This window comes from Stigmatopora argus, chromosome 5 (genome assembly GCF_051989625.1).
Source record: "Stigmatopora argus isolate UIUO_Sarg chromosome 5, RoL_Sarg_1.0, whole genome shotgun sequence".
In the NCBI taxonomy this organism is placed as follows: Eukaryota; Metazoa; Chordata; class Actinopteri; order Syngnathiformes; family Syngnathidae; genus Stigmatopora; species Stigmatopora argus.
This window is the reverse complement of record NC_135391.1, coordinates 3,317,283-3,343,892: the sequence shown is the minus strand read 5'-3', so window position 1 is coordinate 3,343,892 and position 26,610 is coordinate 3,317,283. Positions and strand designations below refer to the sequence as shown.

The following is a 26,610-nucleotide window of genomic DNA, read 5'->3' as shown; positions in this document are numbered from 1 at the left end:
TAAGGAAAAAGGAGTAGTGAGCGCCGGATAGTAATAACAATGAACCGTTAAAGTATTCTATAGATGTGCCACCAGGGGGCGCCAAAGACTAATATTTTTAACACAAAAATAGAAGTATATCAAAATGCAAACTTTCTCTTTGTTTAATTTAAATATTTTTTGGGGGGGAAGTCATCAACAAATCGCAATATGCTTACTGTAATTTATACGCCACATTTAGTTCATTTTATTTTATGTTATGGTTGATAAAAATGTAATTTCCCAAAATATTATCTGCTTTTATCAACTTGTTTATCGGAAGAAATTAATAAAACCATGGAACTCACTTGTGTAATTTCTGTATATTTTTTGTCACGACTGTTATTTAGTGACACTTTGGTGTCATCTGACAATTAGGATTAAATACGGATTTAAATGTGGTGTTTGCAACCAATTCTTCCAGCAAAGTATTATGGCCTTAACATATTAGGTCACAGTTGCCCTGTTATAAATTGATTGATGGATCCATTCATGTTAATATAATTTGCTGATACCATGGTAGCTTAGTAAGTATTCAGCTTTCATGAGGAGTTATATTCCTATTCCACTTTCAATAGTATATTGTATAGTAAGATTTGTAATATTTTAGGTATTGTTACCATTACTATCATACACATTAGTTTACTTCTCCATTCCATTCAAATGACAGTTATTATCCAGTCCAATATTTGCATGCAAACATTACTTCTGCCGGTGCTAGAATTGTTAACTTTATCAATTTTAGAAATATAAAAAATGGGTTAAAAACTGGATTAAAAAAAATATATAAACACCACGGCATGTCTATGAAGAACATTTAGATGTCCGGATACTTGCCTGATCTACTACATCACCTCACCCAGCCATTTTATTTCCTTCTATACACTACTTTTGTAAGGTGGTATTCATAATTTGATAAATATTCTAAAAAGTCTGGTCTGCTGCAGACTGCCTTGAGAGAAAAATGAATTTGCACCTCTTTGTGTGTGCAGGCAAGCGTGTGCTTTGCACATTTGTTTCAATGTGAATGACAAGTTGGCAGCACAAGTGAATATCTGACCTAATCATGTGCAGGTGGATGATCAACCCTAAGAAAGAATGGCTTTGTCATCGCACGTGCTTCCTGGAAACCAGTTCCCTTTTCTATGCTCAGCTCTGATTCTTCCCTTCCTTTCATGAGATTGATGCGCAGCTGAAGCCACAGCCAGCGTTTGCTCATAAGAGATTGTTTGTCTGATTGGCAGGAACGATGGCGGCATTGATAAGGGTTCAAACTAATTCTTTTATCAAAGGCTTTCCTGTTTAACTTGTCATTCTTTTTTTCTTCCTCTGGCCTTGTTTGCTCTTTGTCATTTGCTTGATCAGCAATTATTTGGCAGTATGTTAATGGGGCTCCGTTTGGGTGGTGCGGTTTCAGGTCATAAGGGGGGGTCCAGGTGGCATGGCCTGGGGGTCTTGATGTCCAGCTCTTTTTTAATCCCACATGAGGTTCCAAAATACACAAACTCAAGGCATCATGATTATAGTTTTTAAAGAACTTAAGCCAAAATGGAAGAATAAGGAGCCCCATTGATGAATGCTAATGTAACACATTCAATATTATACAAATTTGCTTGACATCTATGAGCAAATCTGGGTATGTTTTAATTAAAGATAGTATCTCAACCATTCTTAATGACAACAATCATCTGTTTAGAATTAGAATGTACATTAATGACATGCTACTTCACGGATCAACTATTGTGGATTCACTACATCGCAGGTTGGATCCACCAAATATTTATGAAAAATGTGCAGTGGTGGAACAATAATACAAAAATGAAATGAAAACTTTTTGGGGACTACTATTGTATGGATGTAAAAATATGTACTTATGGTAGAAAAAATAGGAGAGTTCCTAGTTTGCGATTTTTCAATTTTCACGGCCATGTTTGGTCTGCATTATACGCAATATTTGAGGGAATACTGTATTTCACCGGCCAATAGTGAGGATTGTCAACTTTTGGGAGTTAAAAAATCGTACAAAGAGGGTTTTAAAAGTCCAAATATTATTAAATAGACTCCATAAAAGCAAATTTAGTTGTTTTGGAACCTATTAACCACGTTAAATGAAGTATTTCTGTAAAGTAATCAACTCGATTTTTTTTCTTTCTCAATTGAATGAACAAGTTTATCAGTTTAGCCTTATTAAAACACTACATTTTGACCAAGAGTCTCTTGGCTACTTGGGCTGTCATTTCTGTGGAGAACAATGGCCTCCCAGTGCTCCTGGCCAAAAATAGTCCATAGCTCACTGATGAAGAACATATTTCCCAGTAGCAGGTGTCTAAGTCCGTCAGTGCCTGATCCTTACCGTGACTGTAAATGAAAGAGCCCCTTCGTCCAGGTGCAGCAGCGCCTCCTTGGACCTCTCAGGTTTCCTGTCAGTGGGGAAAAAAATGTTACTTGCTACAATGGATCACCATTCCTTTAAAGCAACAGTGTCCAAACTATGGCACACGGGCCAACTCTTGCCCCTCTGCCTCGTTTTTATTGGCCTGCAGCAAACAATGAAAATGGCATTGCGTATGGCCAGCAACGATGCTAAAATTTTACTACGCAGTCTTTATGCCGTGACGGGGTTCATCAAAGTTTTGCAGACTAAAACTACTTACTGCTCAGATTAAAACTACTTACTGCTGAATAAAGTCTGACTTGGAATTTTAATGAACTTAAGTATCTATAATTATGCTCCCATGAACACCATACAAATCTTGCCAAAAAAAGCGGAGTTGCCGTTTAATATACGTTTAATATATGTTAAACGGCAGGGGTATATTAAATGGCACATAAACGGTAGGCCCAAAAATGCAAAACTCATTTAATATACATGGGTATATTAAATGGCAAAATAGGGTACATTCTTTTGAATTTCCCAGCTTTAACACTATGGAAGTAGTCAATTAAATTGTGCTACTCCATTAGCCCAGCTCAACTGACAACATGACACAAATGGAAAAACTGTGGATTGTTTTTTTTGTGTACATATATTTTGAAATATCATATTTTGTTGCTTGTACCACATTGAGTTGAGTTGTAGAAATAAAAAAAAATCAACTTGGAAAGCTGTTATTGAGTTATCATGTCTAAATGCGTACCACTGACGGTGATAGATTTTGGCTCGGAGGGATGGCAGCGAACTTTTGATTATCAATGTATTTATTTATGTTTATCTAAACTTTGATTGTGTATTTAACAAATACAAGTGGAAGGATTTCTAGTTGGCCCATGTACCTTTTAATTAAAAAAAATATGTATATGTATGTGTGTGTATATATATATATATATATATATATATATATATATATATATATATATATATATATATATATATATATATATATATATATATATATATATATATATATATATATATATATATATGTATATATATATATATATGTATATATATATATATACATATACATATACATATATATACACATATACATATATATATATATATATATATATATATATATATATATATTTTTTAATATATATTTATATGTTTTATAAAAACATTTCAATCTTCAGTTTGAATTAAAACCATCACAGAAGCATCACTCAATTTTTACATGTTTAACCCTATTACAAGATGAACAATATATTGTATGAATATTAAAGAAAGGAAATCACCACCCAAAAATTGCCTGAGTTAATTTGTCATGCCATTCAGAATACAAAACTACGGTATTATATTTACACAAGTTAAGCATAACTTTTGATCTAGTATTACTTCTCGGTTGACGACTCCATGTTTATCTTAACGAGGCGTCCCGTGAGTTAGCGTTGGTGCACAAGGTGTCCATAAATGACGGCACAAGCTTTATGTTCATGTTTTGACAAAGAAATAATTAGAAACGATTAAAGACACCTCGGCACAATTACTATTACGCATTTAGCTCCAACTGTTGCCGTCGGAACAGAACCCGAAGCTAAAGAGAGTTTTCGCCGTTCCAAGCGCTCACATTAGAAATCTAACGACCTCTCCGGTGTGTCATATATTTCCCGGAGAAATCAAGCCAATTTGTGCAAAATGGTGGCCCGGGGTTGCGTGAATACAGAGTGGCTTGTAAAGATGAGCGATATCTTACGCAGTGTGAAGAGAATGAGAGGTGTGCTGCTATGGTGCTTCGCTCAAATGAAAGCTCTGATTAGTAGAGCAAAGATCAAAATGACAGAGCGGCGAAAACTTCAGCTGGGCCTTTGTTATTGATAAGTCTGTCATCTCTGCTGATATTGGAGCAGTAATGGCAGCTGATGATTAGGCCACTCCTGAGCTATTAACTACATTTCTTATCCTTTTTTTTTCTTTACGGGGGCCCAGGAAGAGACAAAGGCCCCTATTATGAAGAGAGCTTCTTAAAACGACATTCACCTGATCTGAAAAGGCGCAACTGTTAGGATTCTCGGGCCGGGCCAACGTCTGGGGGCCAGTCAGAGGTCGCCGGAACGCCAGTTTGAAATGAAGGGGTTCTGATTGAGTGAGCCGCTGAAAGATGCCTGCGCCAAAATGAGGGAAAATTGCCTGTTTTGTCAACATTTCAGCAGAAGATTTACAGAAAGCTGAACCCCGGCCTTTTGTGAGTGGCTGAATTGACTGACAAACAAATCTCCTCTTTATTTTTTTCTCGCTTTCTCTTTCCTGCCCTTGACGACGACATTCGATATGATCTGCTTTTAATCATCGGCTACGGCTGAAGTTACATGTGATCAACGTGGATTGTTGGTGTTCCAGCCCAGAGCACACTGACATTTAAAAAAATATTATTTATCGTATTGGGGACGTGTCGTCTATGAACCAGGCTCCCTATTTTAAAATGGAAATAAATCTTTTTCTACTGTATTCTTGCAATGAATGAAAGTATTTCAAATAACGCAAAAATGTATCACAAGTCATGCTAACCTAAGATTATAAGTGGTGATAACTCAATTTTTTAAGTACTCTTCGGTTACTTTATATTTTGAGTATCTCTACTCATTTGATCTCTTTAATATGCTATTTTGAAGGATAACTACTTAAAAGTTCAATTTGCCTCAAATAAAATGAGTTTAATCTAAGTTACAATGACAATATATTGAGTTTTAAGCAATAACTTGTTTTATTTTGTCAGTACTGTAGTTGCTGCATGGAAATGAAGAATTTCATCTATACATATACATATACGTCATATACATATACAATTCTAAAAGAGATGACAGGGAATCTTACATGCAAGACATAATGAAATATTTAACAATTGGGCTGGTTTAGAGCTATCTAGAGAACGCAATGATTTTTTTTAAATGTATTTTTTTTTACTAGATTTGATCCAAACATTTTGGTCAAAGCCCCTCCAACTTCATCTTAACATTTTCTGACTAGCTTCAGCCAACAAAGGCCAACAGGAATCCAAAACTTGTTGACTTAGCCCCCAGTGTCTACAGGCAAAGCATCTTTCATTAAGGTCTAAACCGCAAGAATGAGATTTTGTCCTTCCGATAAGATCTGGTAATGCAGTAACATGGAATTATGGAAGAAGAAAATTGCCATTTTGTATATAAACACCTGTGATCTCCCATGAAAGCCCCCTGTTCCCCAGGTTGGGTGAGTCCCTGGAGAGGAGAGGGTCTTGGAACCCAATCCATCCAGGAGAGATTTTCATGCTCAAGCCCCGGTTTGATGGAGCGTCTGCAATGTGGAAGGTCAACTCGGAGAACCACACAGTAATCCTCTGTGCCTGAAGGAAAGATTCATCCGCCCACAGGAGAAATAGACTCCGGTTGTGGTCAGAAAATACTTGACGGTCGATACGAAACCTTTATGAAACGCAGCAGAACTATTGCCACATTGACCAGTTGACCTTATTGGTGTGAAAATTGCAGATGTGCTTGAAAGATGCATAACTTAGGATGTGAATAAATTCCTCCCATGGCGTTTTGAACGGTGTTTGGTAATGGTTCAAATGTCTCAGGGAATATAGAATGATGTGGTTGTATGTGGTAATCTGACATGTTGAAGCGTTTTATAGAACTAAAAGGTCAAAATGAAGCGTTTCATAGAACTAAAAGGTCAAAATGCAGAATGCAGGTGGCCTTAAGAGAAGATATATCATTTTTTGTTCATTATTTTAACAGCACGTGTGCATTTTTTATATTTTTGCCTTTTAGTTTAGTTTATCGAGCATGTAAAGTTGCTTAAAATGTATACAGGGGATTTTTAAATCGGGATATCTGGTTATTTTGTCTTTATATTGCTACAAGATATTAGGATGATAGTGCACGTAACATACAGGATGGCCAAAAAATTTCACGACTATAAGGCGCACCGCATTATAAGGCGCACCCTCAATGAATGACACATTTTAAAAAATTTCCATACATAAAGCACACTGGATTATAAGGCGCCCTGTCTATTTTGGAGAAAATTTAAGACTTTTAAGTGCACCTTATGGTACCTAATGTATTTTTTATGATTATAACAACTTTTCTCTTTTCAAGTAGGAAGTCGAGATTGAAAAAATATTTATTTCCCTGACGGACCGGTATCGGTCCATGAACCGGTGGTTGGGGACCGCTGATATAAACCATTTCTGCCCCCCAAAAAAGAGTAGGAGTTTAAGTTTTTTAGAATATTTTTGGCGGCTGGTCAACTGACAGTAATTAAATTAGACAGGAATCTTCGTTGTTTCTTTAGGTCAGAGTTATCCATGTTAATCAGGACAGACCGGAGACATATAAGCTGCTGGTTTCCTGCTGGGCCTCTTCAGTCTGCGTGCATCGTTACCAGGCTATGCTTTAAATATGAAAAGCTGGGTTACTAAAAACTCACTCTATAATGCATTTAGAAGATAGAATTATTGCTTTGTTGTGTTTTTGAATTAATTTTGTATTTGTGACTAAGACTGCATGATGTTAACATTTACAATCATTTTGTGTTACCATCTGGCTATTGTTATTTATATCTTAAGTATGTTTTTTTTCAACCAAGGGCAACTTTTAAGGAAAAATACGAGGATACAAGAGCCAACCTAGAAATCCTTCCACTTAAAAATAATAATAATAAATCATATTTCTAGATCCAAATGGTCCTTTTTGTCCTTGGCTTGCAAGCCAAGACATTCATGAGTTAAAATAAGGCTTATTTCAAATGTGCACTCTTCGAATGACAGCAAAACATTTGTTGGCAGTCTTTTTTAGATGATTTCTGGGTCTTGTTAATTTATGCCTTTCGCTTTGCATTTTCCAATGTTAGATGTCATAATGAACTGATAATGGCGCCGACGCAGTTGTTTACAAATTAGTGAACCTAGCACCATCTCGCATACCAAATTGGCCATCTTTCATTTTTGTATATAGGATGGAATATATATAGACATAGACAGAGTGGCTATCTGATTATCTTTATTTGGCTGGGATTTTAAACACGTCACTGCAGCCCGTGTTCAACTCAAGTTAAAGATACTAAAGCGTTATCAATACGCATTTCAAGATGAACCATTGTTGTCTCCCTACTGCTCTGACAGATGGTTTTAGTTACACTGCACAACTAAAAGCCTTCCTAAAAACATGTGCATATAATTGAGAAGCAGACAAGTCATCATACTACAGTATTAACCCCCTAAAAATGTGAATTATGTAAGCAATAACACAATGAGACAGAAAATGATAGCATATCAGCCAATGTTCTTTTGAATGTTGACGAGCACTGAATTGATTGCATTGGATTTTAAAAACAACAACAACAACCACTATTCCAAACTCACACCAAATATATTGCCAATTCCATCTCGAATGCATGACGTACACGGCCTACTCTATTCACGTGCACAACTTCTAGTTCACCTGTGTCAAAGTGGCGGCCCGGGGGCCAAATCTGGCCCGCCGCATCATTTTGTGTGGCCCGGGAAAGTAAATCATGAGTGCCGACTTTCTGTTTTAGGATCAAATTAAAATGAAGAGTATAGATGTATATTAAATTTCCTGATTTTCCCCCTTTTAAATCAATAATTGTAATTTTTTAATCCATTTTTTCTGTGTTTTTAGTTCAAAAATCATTTAGTAAAATCTAAAAATTTAAAAAAAGCTAAAATAAACATCGTTTTAGATCTATAAAAAAACTGAATATTCAGGGCTTTTAATCCAGTTCTTTTAATCCATTTATAATAAAAAAAATCTAAATATTATATCTAAAATGGTCCGGCCCACGTGAAATCAAGTTGACGTTAAAGCGGCCCGCGAACCAACCCGAGTCTGACACCCTTGTTCTAGTGCGTACGTCTTCTAGCTTTATGGCTGTGCAGGAATGCACTTTGGTATTTCTTCTCCCATCGGTGGTCCTGCGGCACCAGTCATGTGTCCACAGACACGCTGACTAGGCTAGTCCGGGCTCAGGTATCTCCACTAACCTCCCCTTTGTCCTGCTGTAAAATAGCCTCTTTTGTCTGCTCTTTTCTGCCGGTCATTGTGAGGAGCGCCTCTTAGTGTCAGCTTTAATTCACATTGTAAACCGAGCCACGAACGATTCCTCCCCAACGATCCACGCCGCCTCCCCGGCTCGGAGTTGGTCCTTCGGGAGCTGAATCGGCATTACCCCCCTCGATATAACTGCACCCATGGGATGACTTGAAAAGTTTGTTGCATAAATATTTAAATAGGCCGTTAATTGACATCCATCAGACCTTACCAACAACACAATTTAACCGCGGCTTTGTGAACATTAAGGGCAAATTATGGGGCGAGTTAATTCACCATGCAAGTTCGGTATGTGGTCATTCTAGGAATCCAACACAATGGGCTTCATTTTCAGAGACAAAGCATCTACAGAAAGGCTGTAGCTTACACGTGGCTCTCGAGCCGCATGCGGCTCCCAGCCAAAATGAATGTGGCTCTTTGCTTCTTATCATATTTTGTATATACTGTGGCTCTTTTCTCTTATTTTTAGTCTCTCTTAAATCACACTTAAATTCATTAGGGCCCATTAAAAACAAATAATGAATTATATTTAAAAAATAATTTGGCAGATTGGATTTTTTTATGCTGCTTCTGACGTAAAATGTGATTCTTTGACTCTCAAAGTTTAAAGTTTTTGCTATTTCTGTCTAACAACCCTGTTTTACAGTGATACAGTAAATATGAAAATGATTTAATTTGATATTTATCAATTTTCGCCAAAAAAATAAATCCTTATGCTGCGTTTCAGGTTACGTAATAATCAGATAGTCAAAAAAATGGAAACAGAAGATGTATTAATTTCAATTTCCACTCATTTTTATAACCCGTTTCAGGTTATGTAGCAGCATGTGTCATAATCAGATAGCCCAGAAATGGAAACAGAAGATGTATTAATTTCAATTTTCACTCTGTGGGGTACTCGCACGCCATGTTGTAGTAATTTCTCACTTCAGTGTATATACAGTACAGTTTGCGTGTATAAAATGCTTGACAAATTCCAATCAATAGTCTGACTTTGGGACCGTTCATCAAGGTTCACGTCTCTGCTCATAGCTTTTCATCCATCTGAATGTGAAGCCTATCAAGATCTTCGTTAAAGACCCCGATTGTTGCACAGGTGTGCCTCTGAGTGGTTACAATGAAAGGCCTCTCTCTTAAGTAAAGTTCCGTCATACCATACATGCCAGAGGTTTTGGACCATGTGCAACTCACATTCTAACCTCAAAAAGGTCCACCTGAGCCCAATAACTAGCACACCAAACCTTTAAAATCATTCAACATCATAGTTTTGGAGAATTTGACCTCATCCCAAAGGGTCAGAGCCCCTTGTGTTATGTATGACACTGAGAAAAATGCAACAAAATGCCATTTTTTGTATTTCATAGCTAATAGAATGTCATAAATGTATATTATTACAATAGGGGAATTGTGGGGGTGGTTCTAATAGACGGGTGGTCAAAAAGTTAGACACAAAGAGCCAACTTTTTTAACTGTGAAAGTCAAAGAGCCACATAGAAGCATAAAAAAAAATCTAATCTGCCCAAGTATCTTTTCAATGTATTTTTTATGGGAATTTGAGTGTGTTTTAAGAGAATAGAAATAAGAGAAACATGAAACAAGGTAAAGAGCCACAGTATATACAATAAATATGATAGCCAATTTAGGTCGGGAGCCACATGCGGCTCAAGAGCCGCGTGTTCGCCATCCCTGTTCTAATATAAGGTCTAGTAAAAAAAAAAGGCTACAATGATCAATTCATAGACAATAGGAGCATGATCAAAACAACTTACAATGCTTTTAGGAGTTGAGTCAAGAGATACACATTTCCTGCTCTGTGTGGAAATGTTTTTTTTATAAATGATATAAAACCATTTATTTGTAAAAGGCAACCTCTCTTCCAAAATGAATCCAAGACCCCAGCTGGGGAAATACAACCCTAGGCTAAGTCAGCCTGTCTCTGCATGAAGAGAAAAAGCAACAGGAAAAAAAAGAGAGAGAAGAGGCCCATGTTGAGACAACAAACATCCTAACTTGATATCATAGCTGTTGTACAACTTCTCTTTTTCCAGAGACATTATTATTGAGCAACAATTAAAAATTAAAAATAAAACGCAGAAGACTATCACCGAATGGGGAATTACCAAATGTATTTTTTTTCAATAATATAAGCAAAACTCCCTGAAAAGGATGTCTATTCCTGGCAACACAACCATGAGGCTAGATTCAGACTTAAAATGAAAGTTTTTTTGACTGGAATATGCAATTCAAGGTCAAAGGTTAAAGGGAATAATGATCATCAAAATAATATACTATGGTTCTGTACTTAGGTATGCTTTTCCATTAAAAAAAATGCTTATACTGACACCAACACATACAAAACACTTAGTTATCAATCATAATGGGACACTATTTAACACTGTTATGAAGTATATAGGGTCTATTTATATTTTTATGTTGTCTAAGCCTGTGTACGCTATAAAAAATACCCTCAAAATACATGAAGGAAACAAAGCAAGACAAAGGAGTCATGCCAAGGCTTTCAATGTATGCTTTTTCATTAAAAAAAATACTTATACTGACACCAACACATTCAAAACACTTAGTTATCAATCATAATGGGACACTATACAACACTATTATGAAGTATATATGGTCTATTTATATTTTTATGTTGTCTAAGCCTGAGCACGCTATAAAAAAATACCCTCAAAATGCATGAAAAAAACAGCAAGACAAAGGAGTCATGCCAAGGTTTTCAATGTAAAGTATAAATCAATGACGCGCTGATTGTCTCGTGGTTTGAAGTGGTCTCGGACCACTTCCCCTCCTCAGCTCACATTCTCATGGTGAACCCGTGTCCTAAGGCCAGTTGGGCACCACCGTCTCATGTCTCAAGTCCTCACAGTTCACTGGGCCCTTTTAAGTGAGCAGAGCCACCAGGGGCCCTTTTGGACTACAAATACGCCAAACACTGGCTTTTTGTTGGAGACGGACACTTGCGTGCACGCACACGGCCATACGCACACCAACTGTTACACCCCATTTATCTTGGAGGCAATAGAAGAGCAAAGACATCGTCTGCATTACTTGTTTGATAGTGGACGGTCTTTTATTTGGGATTCGTCAGTGATATAGCAGAGCTGCCAAACATCTAAATGGGGAATGAGAATTTTCGGATTTTCAGTGCCGACTTTCTGTTTTAGGATCAAATTAAAATGAAGAATATAGATGTATATTAAATTTCCTGATTTTCCCCCTTTTAAATCAATCATTGTAAATTTTTAACCATTTTTTTCTGTGTTTTTAGTTCAAAAATCATTTTGTAAAATCTAAAAATATATTTTAAAAAAAGCTAAAATAAACATTGTTTTAGATCTATTAAAAACTGACTATTCAGGGCTTTTAATCCAGTTCTTTTAATCCATTTGGTCTACGCCAAAGGTGTCAGACTCGGGTTGGTTCGCGGGCCGCTTTAACGTCATTTTGATTTCACGTGGGCCAGACCATTTTAGATATAATAATTTGTGACCATTTTTTCCTTTTGGCAAAATTAAAAGCTCAATACTATGGAATTTTCTAATGCTTTTCAAGTAGTTTGCTTTTTTCAATAGTTAATACTACAAACAAAAAAACAAGTAGCCAATCAACTATTATTGACTTTTTGATTTTAGCTATCGCACGTCTACAAAAAAACAACAACTGATGAGAATGCACATGTCGTGGAACAGGAAATGAACGTGCTACTTAACTTTCAACATAATTGAACGTTTTGACAACGTGCATAAGGCAAAACTTATTTAGACGACGTTGCGTTTCGAAATCAATCGCAATGGTAAATTAAAATGGCGAGCCAAAAATGAAAACATTTTTTCTCCCATCAAATTTGGGAAAAAAACCCGCCTTCATTTCTAAAAATGATCCTCGTCGTGATACAAAATGAGTATTTAATAGTTTGGTCCAAATTGGCTTTGTAAATTATGGAAAAAGTCTATTATTTGGCAGTTCTGCTACTGGTTCCTAATGTTAACAGTCATTTCCCTTTTTTCTTTTTTTTCCAGATTCTTTTTCAAGAAAAGTGATATACATCCTTTGGTTATGGGAGGGAACAAAACTGTCAGAGAGAGGATTAGTTTTCCGACATGGCACACTCCGGTGAACATAGTCAGCAGATCAAAGCAGCCTCTCTGCCTACCGCAGCGCATCCCCAACAGATGTGACAAAGTGTCCCCATTGTGTGACCTCGACCCACGAGTGATAATGGATTGCCTCCAGAAACAAGCTCCGGCACCCCGACAAGTTTTGTACAACCAAAGACGGCATTGGCATGTTGACTTATATCTGACAACGCCGACCACGAAAAAGCTGGTGTTAAAATATAAAAAGAGACAAACGACGAGCATAAATGACCTTCATGTGAACGACAGTTACTCAAACTATGCGAAATACCAATTTATCTGAACTGTAATAATGGCAAAAATAAGTCTTACATGGCAAAAAAATTAAAAGAGCAGCCATTTTGGACGTCGCTTATACCCATACACGTGCTGATAAACTCAATATTACAATACAATCAATATTAATGAGAGGGCAGGCAATCCAGGATACTCACATCTGATTGGTCAAAATTGTACAAGAGTCAATTAAATTCCGCTAATACACATAAAAAAATGAAAGAGTTTTTTTCATTGTATTGGACATGATTGTGCTGCTTCAGTTTAAAATAATAATCCCCCCACTAGTATTTTAAATATATTTTGGATCAGTGTATCAAACAAATTGTGATTAAAAAACAATTTTTAACTAATTGCTATTACAGTTAGTTCAAATTTTCTACTTTTGCTTAGTCTGCAATGCGTTTATACATGATTGATGTACCTTTTTTGTCGAATTTTAGCATTTTTAAAATATTTTCTTTTAAGTCTGTTAATGATGTATTGAATAAATATGATACACATCTATGAGAAAATAAATTTTGAAATTGTATAGTCATTTTGTTTGGAACGATCATTAGGTTTGGGCTTTAATTCTATTTTATTTTTGTATTTCTTTTTAAAATGTCTGCTGTTTTAGTGAATAGAACCCCACAAATAAATTTGTCTCGCTTTACAGTAATAAAGACAAAATAAAAACATTTTAAACACGTCTCCATCCATTGTCCCCCATGCAAAAATTGTTTCCCAACACACTCCTATCCCACCAGCTAAGCCCCAACACCCCTCATTGAATTTCCGTCACCGTGGCGTGCCACAATGTGGGATTTTCATGGCATTCGGGCGCGGCGGCGGCCTCCCTGGCGCAGACTGTCATCCAGATCGTACACAAACACTCCAAACGCACACAAACACTCACAAGCTGTCCTCTTCCACTCTGCCACGTCAATGGCCTAAAGGCAAATTCTCAGCTCCTCCCTCCCCATAATGACTTTAGTGATCAAGGTTAGAGCAGTAGTAAAGCGCTCTAACCTCTTAACCTCGTGCGAACTCTCCCATTAGCGCACCTTGGAAACCGATTCCCGGTGTCAAACGTCGTCGCCCGGGACGAGGCCTCGAGTTAGTCTTGGCACGAAAACTCGGAGACAGGTCAGAGAGGCTCCCGAGGCCTCCGTGCGACTCAGACGCTACTTCAGAGACAGAGGAAGCGAGAGGGGGTCAAAAATGCAGCGTTCGCAAGCACGGACCCCCGCCCGGGCTTACAGAAACACGACAGACTCCCGCAACGCACGTTGCCATTTTGCCAGCCCTAAGGGCTCCTTCCAGACAGCTCAGGAATTCCACAACCGGATCGAGCCGGGTCTGCAGCTGGGTGGAGAATTTCCACCATCCTCTTATTGTTTAGATCACAGGTGTCAAAGTGGCGGCCCAGGGGCCAAATCTGGCCCGTCGCATCATTTTGTGTGGCCCGGGAAAGAAAATCATGAGTGCCGACTTTCTGTTTTAGGATCAAATTAAAATGAAGAGTATAGATGTATATTAAATTTCCTGATTTCCCCCCTTTTAAATAGATAATAGTATTTTTTTAATCTCATTTTTCTGTGTTTTTAGTTCAAAAATCATTTTGTAAAATCTGAAAAAAATATATAAAAAAAGCTAAAATAAACATTGTTTTAGATCTATAAAAAAACTGAATATTCAGGGGGTTTAATCCAGTTCTTCTAATCCATTTGGTCTACGCCAAGGGTGTCAGACTCAGGTTGGTTCGCGGGCCGCTTTAACGTCAACTTTATTTCACGTGGGCCGGACCATTTTAGATATAATATTTTGATTTTTTTTAAATAAATTGATTAAAATCCCTGAATATTCAGTTTTTTATGGATCTAAAACAATGTTTATTTGAGCTTTTTTTAATATATATTTTTAGATTTTACAAAATGATTTTTGAACTAAAAACACAGACAAAAATGGATTAAAAAATTACAATTATTAATTTAAAAGGGGGAAAATCAGGAAATTTAATATACATCTATACTCTTCATTTTTATTTGATCCTAAAACAGAAAGTCGGCACTCATGATTTACTTTCCCGGGCCACACAAAATGATGCGGCGGGCCAGATTTGGCCCCTGGACCGCCACTTTGACACAAGTAGTCTACGCCGTCCATCCCACTACTCCCCGTCTGGCTCTCTTGTCTTCCCAGCTCAATGTTTGAATATTGTTTTTGTTTTGTTTTTTTTGCTCAAGGGCAAGGTTCACGTGGGATGTGACATCCGAGTTTGACGGGAAATGAATAGCAAACAGTCGTAATAGAGGTGAGAATGAAGGCCTGGGATGACTCGGGTAGACAAATATGGAGCTAAATATTGCCTTTTTTTATTTTTATGAGCAACATTGCTAATCATATTGCGCTCCCCCACAGTGATGAGCAATAATCATTACATAGAATAAGTAGCTGATTAGTTTTCGGGCGGGAAATGTTACTAAGCAACAGCACCAAAGAGTTTTTGAAACATTTTCTGATGTTATTGTTGCCAGTGTTGAGGCCTCAGTGGAGGCATTGGCCGGTTAAATGATTGGTCCTGGGGACTGTTGTCTTTTTACTCTCTGATGCTGTTAGTCAAGTGCAGTGCCGAATTTATTTCCGAGGGGGCAGTGTTGAACTGGGAGAAAAAGAGAGTCTCTGCATTGGGAAGACAAAATAATAATTAATATACCATTGACTGGATTTTTCACAAGAATTGGTCATAAGAAGATGAAGTGAATTATGATAATCATTTGGTGACAGCTTGGAAGGAGCAATAAAAATAAGCAGTGGGTCTTTTCGGAATGGGAGATTTTTGGGGGGCTAATCATTAAAAAACACCATAGCAAAACATGTCGTTATTAGTAGATTAATAAAATATACAATTAAAAATTCAGTATGTTGTAAAACAATTTTTGACTGCCATTGTCTCCTGTCATGCAATTATGACGCAAAATGAGTCTGATATTTTAAATTTATCTTTTTTCTAATTATTATATTTTATATAGAAAACTAGAAATATATATCAATATGCTGATTTTTAAATTAAGCTGTTTTCAAATACAATGGCCAAAGAAATTTAATTTCCATGAATATCTCTCTATTATATACATATGATCAGAATAAGAAAATTATTTTATATATTTTCCTTTTACGTATATCATAAAATAACACAATTGATCTGTAAACTGGCCTAACCTGGTTTTAATACCAAATTTTGATGAATATGCTGCAGAAAATCAGATACATGATATCTTGATTTTCAAAAATTTTGAAGCCTAGATCAATCAATAAAATAATTGATTGAAATATTGTCTTAATACATTATAATATTCTCTTAGAAAACATTTTGTTTACGCAGTGACGCATGGTATTTTATCAAATTGCGGGCATATGTAGAATTTTTTAAAATAAAATTGGTTAATTTGAGGTCTAAAACCGATTTCTCATAAAATATCGCAGCATAAAAAAACAAAAGCACCCACCCAAAATAGATACATGATAAAACAAAAGAGGTCGAACATAAATGTCACGGCTTAATCTGAGAAATCAACCTGGCAACCGCCCAGAAAAAAAAGTGAAAGGACTATTCGCAGCTGAGGCCATGATGTTACTATCTCCCAGACTTTGGGCAACGTGACGGACGGATGAGATGGACAGATATTAGCAGTGGGACTTGGACGGGCCCGGGATGCAGATGAGACTTGACAGACCCCGGTGAGCGGGGTGGGGGTCGGTGGACGTGTTAAGAGTGGGTGGACACACGCGGCGGGCAGGGCGGCGTCGGCGGGGGTGTTCATATCCAGGGAGACCGGGCGAGTAGCAGTATGCAGGTGGTGGCTGCCTGACTGGTGCTGCTCAGCTGGGCCCGCCGCCAGCTTGGCCCCTGGGCGCCCCGCATTCAATCCAGCCTTTTGTGCTGCCCCCGGGGAGGTCGGACAAATTCACGTCTCATCATACACACAGATAGCGATGATAAAGGCTAATGACTCAGCTGCAATTTCAACAGCTACACAATACTGCTCATATCAAGGGGTGTCAAACTCAGTTTGGTTCGCGGGCCACATTCGGGCCAACTAGAGCTCGTGTGGGCCGGACTAGTATGATTTTTGGACCAAAAAGTTAAGGAACTTGCTGACATTGAGGTTGCTGGACATGGATTGGGGGTCTAGAGCTGTCAATGGCAATGAAAAGTGAGCACGTACAGTCAGTTTAAGGGAATTGGACTTTATTGCCTATAGGAGGCAATGAGTTCATTTTGCGTGACTTCTTTTTTCCAAATCCATTTTTTTGTTCATTTGTTGGTTCTTGCTGATTTTGGGCCATTTCCAGGTGACTTCCAGTTGGGGCATTTCAAGTTTCGTCATTAATTCTTTGGCCGCACTAGGGGACAAAAGAACCAATAGGAAATGGGGCAAAGTTGAGTAGTTCACAAACTTGATCACACAACACCCAAACCGTGACCGGACGTTTCGTCGAAAGACGTTTGGTCGACCGGACGTTTGGTAGAACAGACGTTTGGTAGAATGGACATTTGGTAGAACAGACGTTTGGTAGAATGGACGTTTGGTCGGCGGGTTTGCTCGCTGTCAAATTATGACAGAGAGTTTACTGTTGATTTTTGATATTAGATATTTAGATATTAAACTCACTCTCTCTCTCTCTCTCTCTCTCATGATTATAATTTTGTGAGCTGGTTTCAACAGTAACAACCAATCGACCAAACGTCCGTTCGACCAAACGTCCGTTCGACCAAACGTCCGTTCGACCAAACGTCCGTTCGACCAAACGTCCGTTCGACCAAACGTCCGTTCGACCAAACGTCCGTTCGACCAAACGTCCGTTCGACCAAACGTCCGTTCGACCAAACGTCCGTTCGACCAAACGTCCGTTCGACCAAACGTCCGTTCGACCAAACGTCCGTTCGACCAAACGTCCGTTCGACCAAACGTCCGTTCGACCAAACGTCCGTTCGACCAAACGTCCGTTCGACCAAACGTCCGTTCGACCAAACGTCCGTTCGACCAAACGTCCGTTCGACCAAACGTCCGTTCGACCAAACGTCCGTTCGACCAAACGTCCGTTCGACCAAACGTCCGTTCGACCAAACGTCCGTTCGACCAAACGTCCGTTCGACCAAACGTCCGTTCGACCAAACGTCCGTTCGACCAAACGTCCGTTCGACCAAACGTCCGTTCGACCAAACGTCCGTTCGACCAAACGTCCGTTCGACCAAACGTCCGTTCGACCAAACGTCCGTTCGACCAAACGTCCGTTCGACCAAACGTCCGTTCGACCAAACGTCCGTTCGACCAAACGTCCGTTCGACCAAACGTCCGTTCGACCAAACGTCCGTTCGACCAAACGTCCGTTCGACCAAACGTCCGTTCGACCAAACGTCCGTTCGACCAAACGTCCGTTCGACCAAACGTCCGTTCGACCAAACGTCCGTTCGACCAAACGTCCGTTCGACCAAACGTCCGTTCGACCAAACGTCCGTTCGACCAAACGTCCGTTCGACCAAACGTCCGTTCGACCAAACGTCCGTTCGACCAAACGTCCGTTCGACCAAACGTCCGTTCGACCAAACGTCCGTTCGACCAAACGTCCGTTCGACCAAACGTCCGTTCGACCAAACGTCCGTTCGACCAAACGTCCGTTCGACCAAACGTCCGTTCGACCAAACGTCCGTTCGACCAAACGTCCGTTCGACCAAACGTCCGTTCGACCAAACGTCCGTTCGACCAAACGTCCGTTCGACCAAACGTCCGTTCGACCAAACGTCCGTTCGACCAAACGTCCGTTCGACCAAACGTCCGTTCGACCAAACGTCCGTTCGACCAAACGTCCGTTCGACCAAACGTCCGTTCGACCAAACGTCCGTTCGACCAAACGTCCGTTCGACCAAACGTCCGTTCGACCAAACGTCCGTTCGACCAAACGTCCGTTCGACCAAACGTCCGTTCGACCAAACGTCCGTTCGACCAAACGTCCGTTCGACCAAACGTCCGTTCGACCAAACGTCCGTTCGACCAAACGTCCGTTCGACCAAACGTCCGTTCGACCAAACGTCCGTTCGACCAAACGTCCGTTCGACCAAACGTCCGTTCGACCAAACGTCCGTTCGACCAAACGTCCGTTCGACCAAACGTCCGTTCGACCAAACGTCCGTTCGACCAAACGTCCGTTCGACCAAACGTCCGTTCGACCAAACGTCCGTTCGACCAAACGTCCGTTCGACCAAACGTCCGTTCGACCAAACGTCCGAGTGCCCTCACAAACATCAAGTTTTGCAGACTCCTTGTCAAAAAAATAAAATCATTTAGGCATAACGACCCCATGGGCCAGATCGGAAACCCTAGCGGGCCACCTCTGGCCCACGGTCCGCACCTTACACACCACTGCTTTATGTCATTTGGCATTATGGGTAAGACACGTATGTAGATATTGTCAGCATTACATGAATATGCATTAATACGTGTGCTTACAGGAGGGTGGATGTTCATTTTAGCTGATTTGATTTCATTTCTATACGACTTGTAAAGAATTAAATAAATTTCACTTTCCATCCAGATGGAGCGAGCACCCTGATTCATTTCATTTAAACACTTTTTTCTCCCGTAACACTATTGCTAATATTGCACATGGGGGAATTGCTGGCTCTCGTAAAGAGCTGTTCAATATGTAAAGTGCCATAAAATGACTTTGCTTAGAATCGAGTAGTGAGTGTACAATATTGAGCCACTTAGGTCTTAAACAACATTAGCATATTAATTTCTTGTCCGTCCATTCAGTCCATGTTTAATTATTTACCGGAACATCTTGTGTGCCGTGTGACAAAATTGTTAAATCTGTCTCTCTTCTCCACTGATGCCATCTGACACAAAGCACAATAAATCCCAGCTCTTCATGAATATTAAAATAATAATAACATCATGATTGTAAATACAACTCCATGTCGCAGTATAAATAATAATGGACCGTTGATTAATCTCGTCACCCTCACCAAAGGTTACTGATTCGACCCGAGCTATTTAGACACGGTTGCACGGGTGGACGAGCTCTAATGAGAAGCAGCAGCCGTGAGGTGGCTCTAGGGAAAGGTCACATGGGTTAACTATCAAAGATGAGTGCAAACCTATCCCTGTGGAAAGTACTCGGAAGAAAACATCACCTAGTACATGTTAAGCTGCGCAAACTGGGAGTTCTTTAGCCTAATTAATCCAAGACACAGTCCCTTTTCCAAACAAGTGTTGTTGGTTTACTTCACACAGAACTGAAGCCTAACACATGACATGTCATTTTCCATTTTAGACAATTTCAAGTGGCGCTCCATTACTGGGTTATCGTTATTGTAAAAAAATAGCAGGATATTTTATGCTTGTCTGCCAACAGGATATGAGCTTTAGTCCATTAGAAATGATACATGTAAAATCTGAAATTATTATAGTTAGTGTAGAAACATAAAATTGCACAAAGTTGGAAAGATTTGTCCGTGTAGTTCTACAAAATGTCTAAACCAGACAAATAGCCACGGATTCTATTATTTTTTTAATTATATATAAATATATATAATTAAATAAATAATAGAATCCGTGGCTATTTATATATATATACATACATACGCATACATATTATATATGTATGTATATTTATATATGTATTATATACATATACATACACATATATATACACATACATATATACACAAATCTATACATATATATACACATATATACACACATACACACATATATACATATATATATATATATACATATATATACACACATATATACATATATATACACACATATATACATATATACACACATATACACATACTATACACACAAACACATACACACACATATACACACACATCTATACACACATCTATACACACACATATATATATATATATATATATATATATATATATATATATATATATATACACACACACATCTATACATATATATATATATATATATATATATATATACATATACACACATATATACATATACACACATATATACACACATATATATATACACACATATACATATATACACATACAATATACATATATACATATACAATATACATACACATATACATATATATACACATACATATATATACACATATACATATATACACATATACACATATACATATATACATATATACATATATACATATATACATATATACATATATACATATATACATATATACATATATACATATATACATATATACATATATACATATATACATATATACATATATACATATATACATATATATATATATATATATATATATATATATATATATATATATATATATATACATATACATATATACACACATACATATATGTATACACATATATACATATATACACACACATACATATATATGAACACATATTTCACTGGCAACTTATGGTACGGTAAATGGCCTTTAAGAAAAATGAATGTATGAGCTGCCATAAACAATATAAGGCAGGTAAACACTAGATAGTCAGCTGTAACGATCCCAACATCCTGGTATACTGTTGCACTTGCCTCGGAGGAAACAAGGATGCCTGTCCAGACATGTGCAATTCTATTTTGCACTTTCATATCGAAAACTTTTAGCCGAGCATGCACAATGATGAGTCATCAATTTGCTTTGCGTGAAGCAATATAGAAATCCAGATATGTTTGAGGAAACTGTACTCCACAACATTACACAACAAGATACTGGGCCTATTGCGTGACAATTCAGGTTTTTTTTAACCATTTACATGGATTATTATTAATCGTTTCAGGTAGCATATTATTACTCAACCCTCCCAGACATCACATTGATCTAACCACAAACACTAAAGATGTTTGGCACCTGTCCCTGCGTGTATTAGTTTGTGGCAGAGTCCTGTTGTGCTTTGCATAATTATATTCTAATTTAATTGCAACCCACAAGGTGTATTAATGATGTTCTTACCCATTGCTAGAGTGACAGAGAATCCTTCATGTGTTTTTATACTACAATCATTTTAATAGTTTTTGGGGGACTTAGTAATTGTATCTGTAGATAAAATTCATTTAATTTGAGTCTTTTTAGATCAAATATTTAGTCCAATTTAACATTGACAAAACGCAATGCACTATGCTTAATGTTTTATTTTTCATTTGAGAAAAATTGTATGAAGTGAGGATAAATTAAGAGCACAAGTAAAAAAAGAATAAAAACACACCACTTAAGGGATAATTAAAAAAAATGAAAAAAGAAACAGCAACAATGCAATTTGTCTATACTGGCCTGTGAGCGTAGGGTGGATGGACAGTGATGTTTGTCCTTTTTGGTTCAAGTTAAAACATCTTCCCACTTAAGTAGCATTGGTTGAATGCTTTCAAAGCAAGAAATGTCAAGAGGAGACATGTATCTTTTAAAGGGCAGGCCAAAGGCAATATATTAGGTTCAGGCTAGCTCCTGTGTGCAATGGCAGCGCTTTGTCAGGGCTTGCTTTTTGAACTTCTACCTACAAAAATACCAAAAAAATAAAAACAAACAAACAGTCCATGGCTAATTATTATGGGAGTTTACTGCTGTTAAAAAAACGACTAAATTGTATATATATTTGGCACATGTTGCTTTGCTTTTGCATGTAACTATCCGTAACTATCACTTATTTAAGTCTTTTGCCGAGTAAACGCAGCTTATGGAGAAGCACCACCAATTTCGTCATACGCAGTTTCTGGGTGTGATGACAAGTAACCTTTTTTGTTGTTGATGATGACGACAGGGCCTATGTCCGATTATTATTATGTTGTATGCTGTTGACACCCTATTTTATGCAAAAGAAGAATTAACTCAAATGTGCAGTAATAATTACATTAAGTGTCTTTCTGTTTTTTAATGTTTGGTTTCATTGCACTTTTGAATTTTTGCTTTATTTGCTGTACTTTTGTGGAATGATAATGTTTTAAAATAAAAAAAACAACCTTTATTATTACCAGTCTGTCAGCTATTGTCACCATAGTTCATGAATTATTTGGAAATATGTCTTCCCTAATAGAATTCACCAACATATCCCGAAATAAAACAGACTGTCAAAAACAAAGTTAAATTAATAAGCCCAACAATATTTACGTACTACACAATCCCGCAGGGAGCTGTCCAACAAAATCAAAGTCCACAACAACAAAAAAATGGCTTCACTACATCACAAATTAGTCTTGAACAACGCGTTGCTTATTCCAGCACAACGTCACCCTCAGCGGTCTAGCGCTCAACGCCGTGCAGCGTCATGTCTGGCTTGTCAGCAGAGGAAGTCAACAGAGAACCTTCACCGAGGCCAGCGCAGCAAGCGCGATGACATATACGAAGGCTGGGGTGATGAACGTGTGAACTCAGATACCATCCCGAGAGAAAAAAAAACAGACGGAGCACCTCGACTTTGTGATTCAGAAGCCATATTCACACAAACTACAGTAAAAGGCCTGACTTCTCCACGCGGGAGCTCCCCGGTAACTCGAACCCGGTGTATTGCCACGCATGCTGATTTCCGCAGCAGAAAGAAACGCATCGTAGGCTGGGCAGCGTTAGGCTCGATATTACTTATTTCAAAAATATCACAGTGCTCGTCTGTGTTCCACCTTACGGACCGACTGTAGAAAAATCAATGTTTACTCATAACGGCCACCGCATGAGGTCGTGACCTTCGTTGTTTGCGACGGATTGTAATGTGGAGATTGCACTGGGAAATTCGTTAGCAATGCGGGTCTACAAGTAAAATGCTTCCTGGATAAAAGTACCGTATTTTCATGACTATAAGGCGCACATTAAATTAAATTTTCTCCAAAATAGACAGGGCGCCTTATAATCCAGTGCGCTTTATATATGGACCAATACTAAAATCTTTATCACGATAAAATCAAATAAATCAGTCGATAGGGCATACCATCCTCTACAGCTCTCACAACTACGGCAAGCAGCCCCCGACTCTACTATTTTCCCCGTGGAAAAAGTACTGCGCAGTGACTGCTGGGATATATAGTTCTTTTGTCAATACACCCAATGGATTGTGGCCTGGACATCGACATCAACACAGCTTTACGAAGCATGGAAGGCAGCGTTGGAATAGTTACGCTAGCTACTATTTGCTAATGGATTGTGGCCGCCTGGACGAACGTATAAAACTCAGCGTTTTCGATGACTCATTCGGACAATTGTTCAATTCGGACACAGAAAATTAGGAATTTGATGGATTTGTGGGTGATGATGACGCGAGTGCATTGTAAAATGGCTAAATAAAGTACAACCAAACTCAGTTTTGCTTCCGTTGCCTTTTTAAAAACCTGTTTTTAGCGTGTGTCCGTATGTTTAAGCTGGTGTATGTTTTGCCATGCCTGGGTGCGTCTATAAAAACGGTGCGTCCTTTGTGTGTGTAAAATACAGAAATAGCACTCGTTACTGACACTGCAGCTAAAAATACGATGCGCCGTATAGTCGTGAAAATACGGTAGTTAAGACTTCACTAAATTTGGATCACTCAAAATGAAAGGAGGTTAAAGGTAACTCAGTAAAACCACAATACCATCAATCAATTCTTTGACAAAACATGTTTTCTGAAAATATGACTTCAAAAGGTCATGCTGTCTTTACCACACTAACAATTTCATCTCTAAAGCCGTCTTCATTAAACATGGACGAGGGACAATAGCCTCACTTTCGCTTTCCACACTTAACCTCAGCAAGAACTGCAATATTGTAAAAGAGCAAATCTCTTGCCAAATTGCCCCACAGTTAATAATTAAGCCATGACATTTGGGCCAGACACCAAAAATCCATATGGTGAAATTTACTAACCTTTTGGAGAGCTCACCAGCAAAGGCTGCTCACGTGCACTTTATTTGGGGTGCTCTAGTCCTCATAATAAAACTGTCAAAAGCACACTAAAAGGCCAAGCTGTGCACAAAGAATGATTGTCTGTTGTTAACTGGAGGGGGGAGCGCCAGGCTAATCAATGGCGTCATTTTAGGGGCTTCATCTCTAGGGGGATAGGACAGCGTCGCAGCTGATAAATGATATTCATATCTAACATTATGGATTATTAATTGAGCTTGATGAACTGATAATAAGGTCGGCACCCGCCACGACCTGAAAGGTCAGTCGGGGCGGAGCAGCTCTGACCCATGTCTTCGAAAAATATCATTATCATGTTGGGGTGGGCCAAGCTAAGAGGTCAAATGTGACGCAGAGGTCGTTAGATGATCTCAGAGCAGTTGGCCCGCTTTAAGTACAGTGCCAGAAAATGTACGGGTTGATGGAATTCTTTCAACTGAATAGAATTCAGATAAACATATGAACATGACAAAATGCACACATGTACATACATACACTGCATTCATATGGCCGAGTTTGACTTGTTTGCAGTCAATCTCTATACAAAAAAGGCCCTAACATTGTTTTTTAGGCTGATTTCTCCTGAAATGAGTTAAATCCATTTATATCACAGGTGTCAAAGTGGCAGCCCGGGGGCCAAATCTGGTCCGCCGCATCATTTTGTGCGGCCCGAGAAAGTAAATCATGCGTGCCGACTTTCTGTTTTAGGATCAAATTAAAATGAAGAGTATAGATGTATATTAAATTTCCTGATTTTCCCCCTTTTAAATCAATAATTGTAATTTTTTAATCATTTTTTTCAGGTTTTTAGTTCAAAAATCATTTTGTAAAATCTAAAAATATATATAAAAAAGCTAAAATAAACATTGTTTGAGATCTATAAAAAAACTGAATATTCAGGGTTTTTAATCCAGTTCTTTTAAATCTATTTATTAAAAAAAATATCTAAATATTATATCTAAAATGGTCCGGCCCACATAAAAATCGAGTTGACGTTAATGCGGCCCGCGAACCAACCCAAGTCTGACACCCTCGATTTATATAGTCGTCTTAGTTCGGCAAACTTTAGCAAAGAATGCCATAAAACCAGTGGCAGGACGCCTTAACTCTTGAGAAAAGTCTGTGTGGCAATAACCTGATATAAATGCAGTGTGATGCTACATTGTTGCAGACTTTCAAATCTGCAACATCAAAAAAAACATTGAGGTCACAACCTCATTTTGCCTCATCAATACATAAACGAGTCAATAAAGATCCAATCGCATGAAGAGTTCAGCTCGTAAATCCTCAAGAAAACGGCACTTCTCATTGCACTCATCAAGGGCTGATTGTAAACAAGGCAAACATGACAGGAAGTGGGCCCAATAGAGAATTCCAAACAGTTTGACTTAGCTGTTGACTTTCAGATTTACTGTCCACGCTTAACTTGCCGTGTACACTGACACTAGTTTATCAGCCTCACAGATGACTTCTGTCAAAACCTGCGGGGCTGAAATACACCGCTGAGGGCTCACCTTGTCCTTTTCACTATTCCATGTCCAGAGTTCATGTTTTCAAGAGTTACTTTGGATGGCAAATTTGCCCTCAATTCATTCCTGAGCGAGGGCAGCATTGCTTCCTTCTCTTCACCCGGGACAGAAAGGGGGAGTTGGCGTGTTTCGAATCACTGAATTGTTAAAAAAGAGATCTAAAGTTCCTCTTTATTTTATTTGCAAACATGTTTTATGAAGAGGAGAAACATAAAAGCTGACTTGATCAT

The 26,610-nt window shown here is 38.2% G+C and overlaps 1 protein-coding gene across 1 annotated transcript in view; it reads right to left on the bottom strand.

The window, feature by feature from the left end:
- Positions 1-26,610, bottom strand: part of zbtb34 (zinc finger and BTB domain containing 34) — a 40,061-nt gene that overhangs the window by 8,805 nt on the left and 4,646 nt on the right. Inside the window, exon 3 of the mRNA XM_077600985.1 lies at positions 2,372-2,438. Coding sequence (XP_077457111.1) covers positions 2,372-2,438 — 67 coding nt within the window. The remainder of the gene's footprint in view (positions 1-2,371; positions 2,439-26,610) is intronic.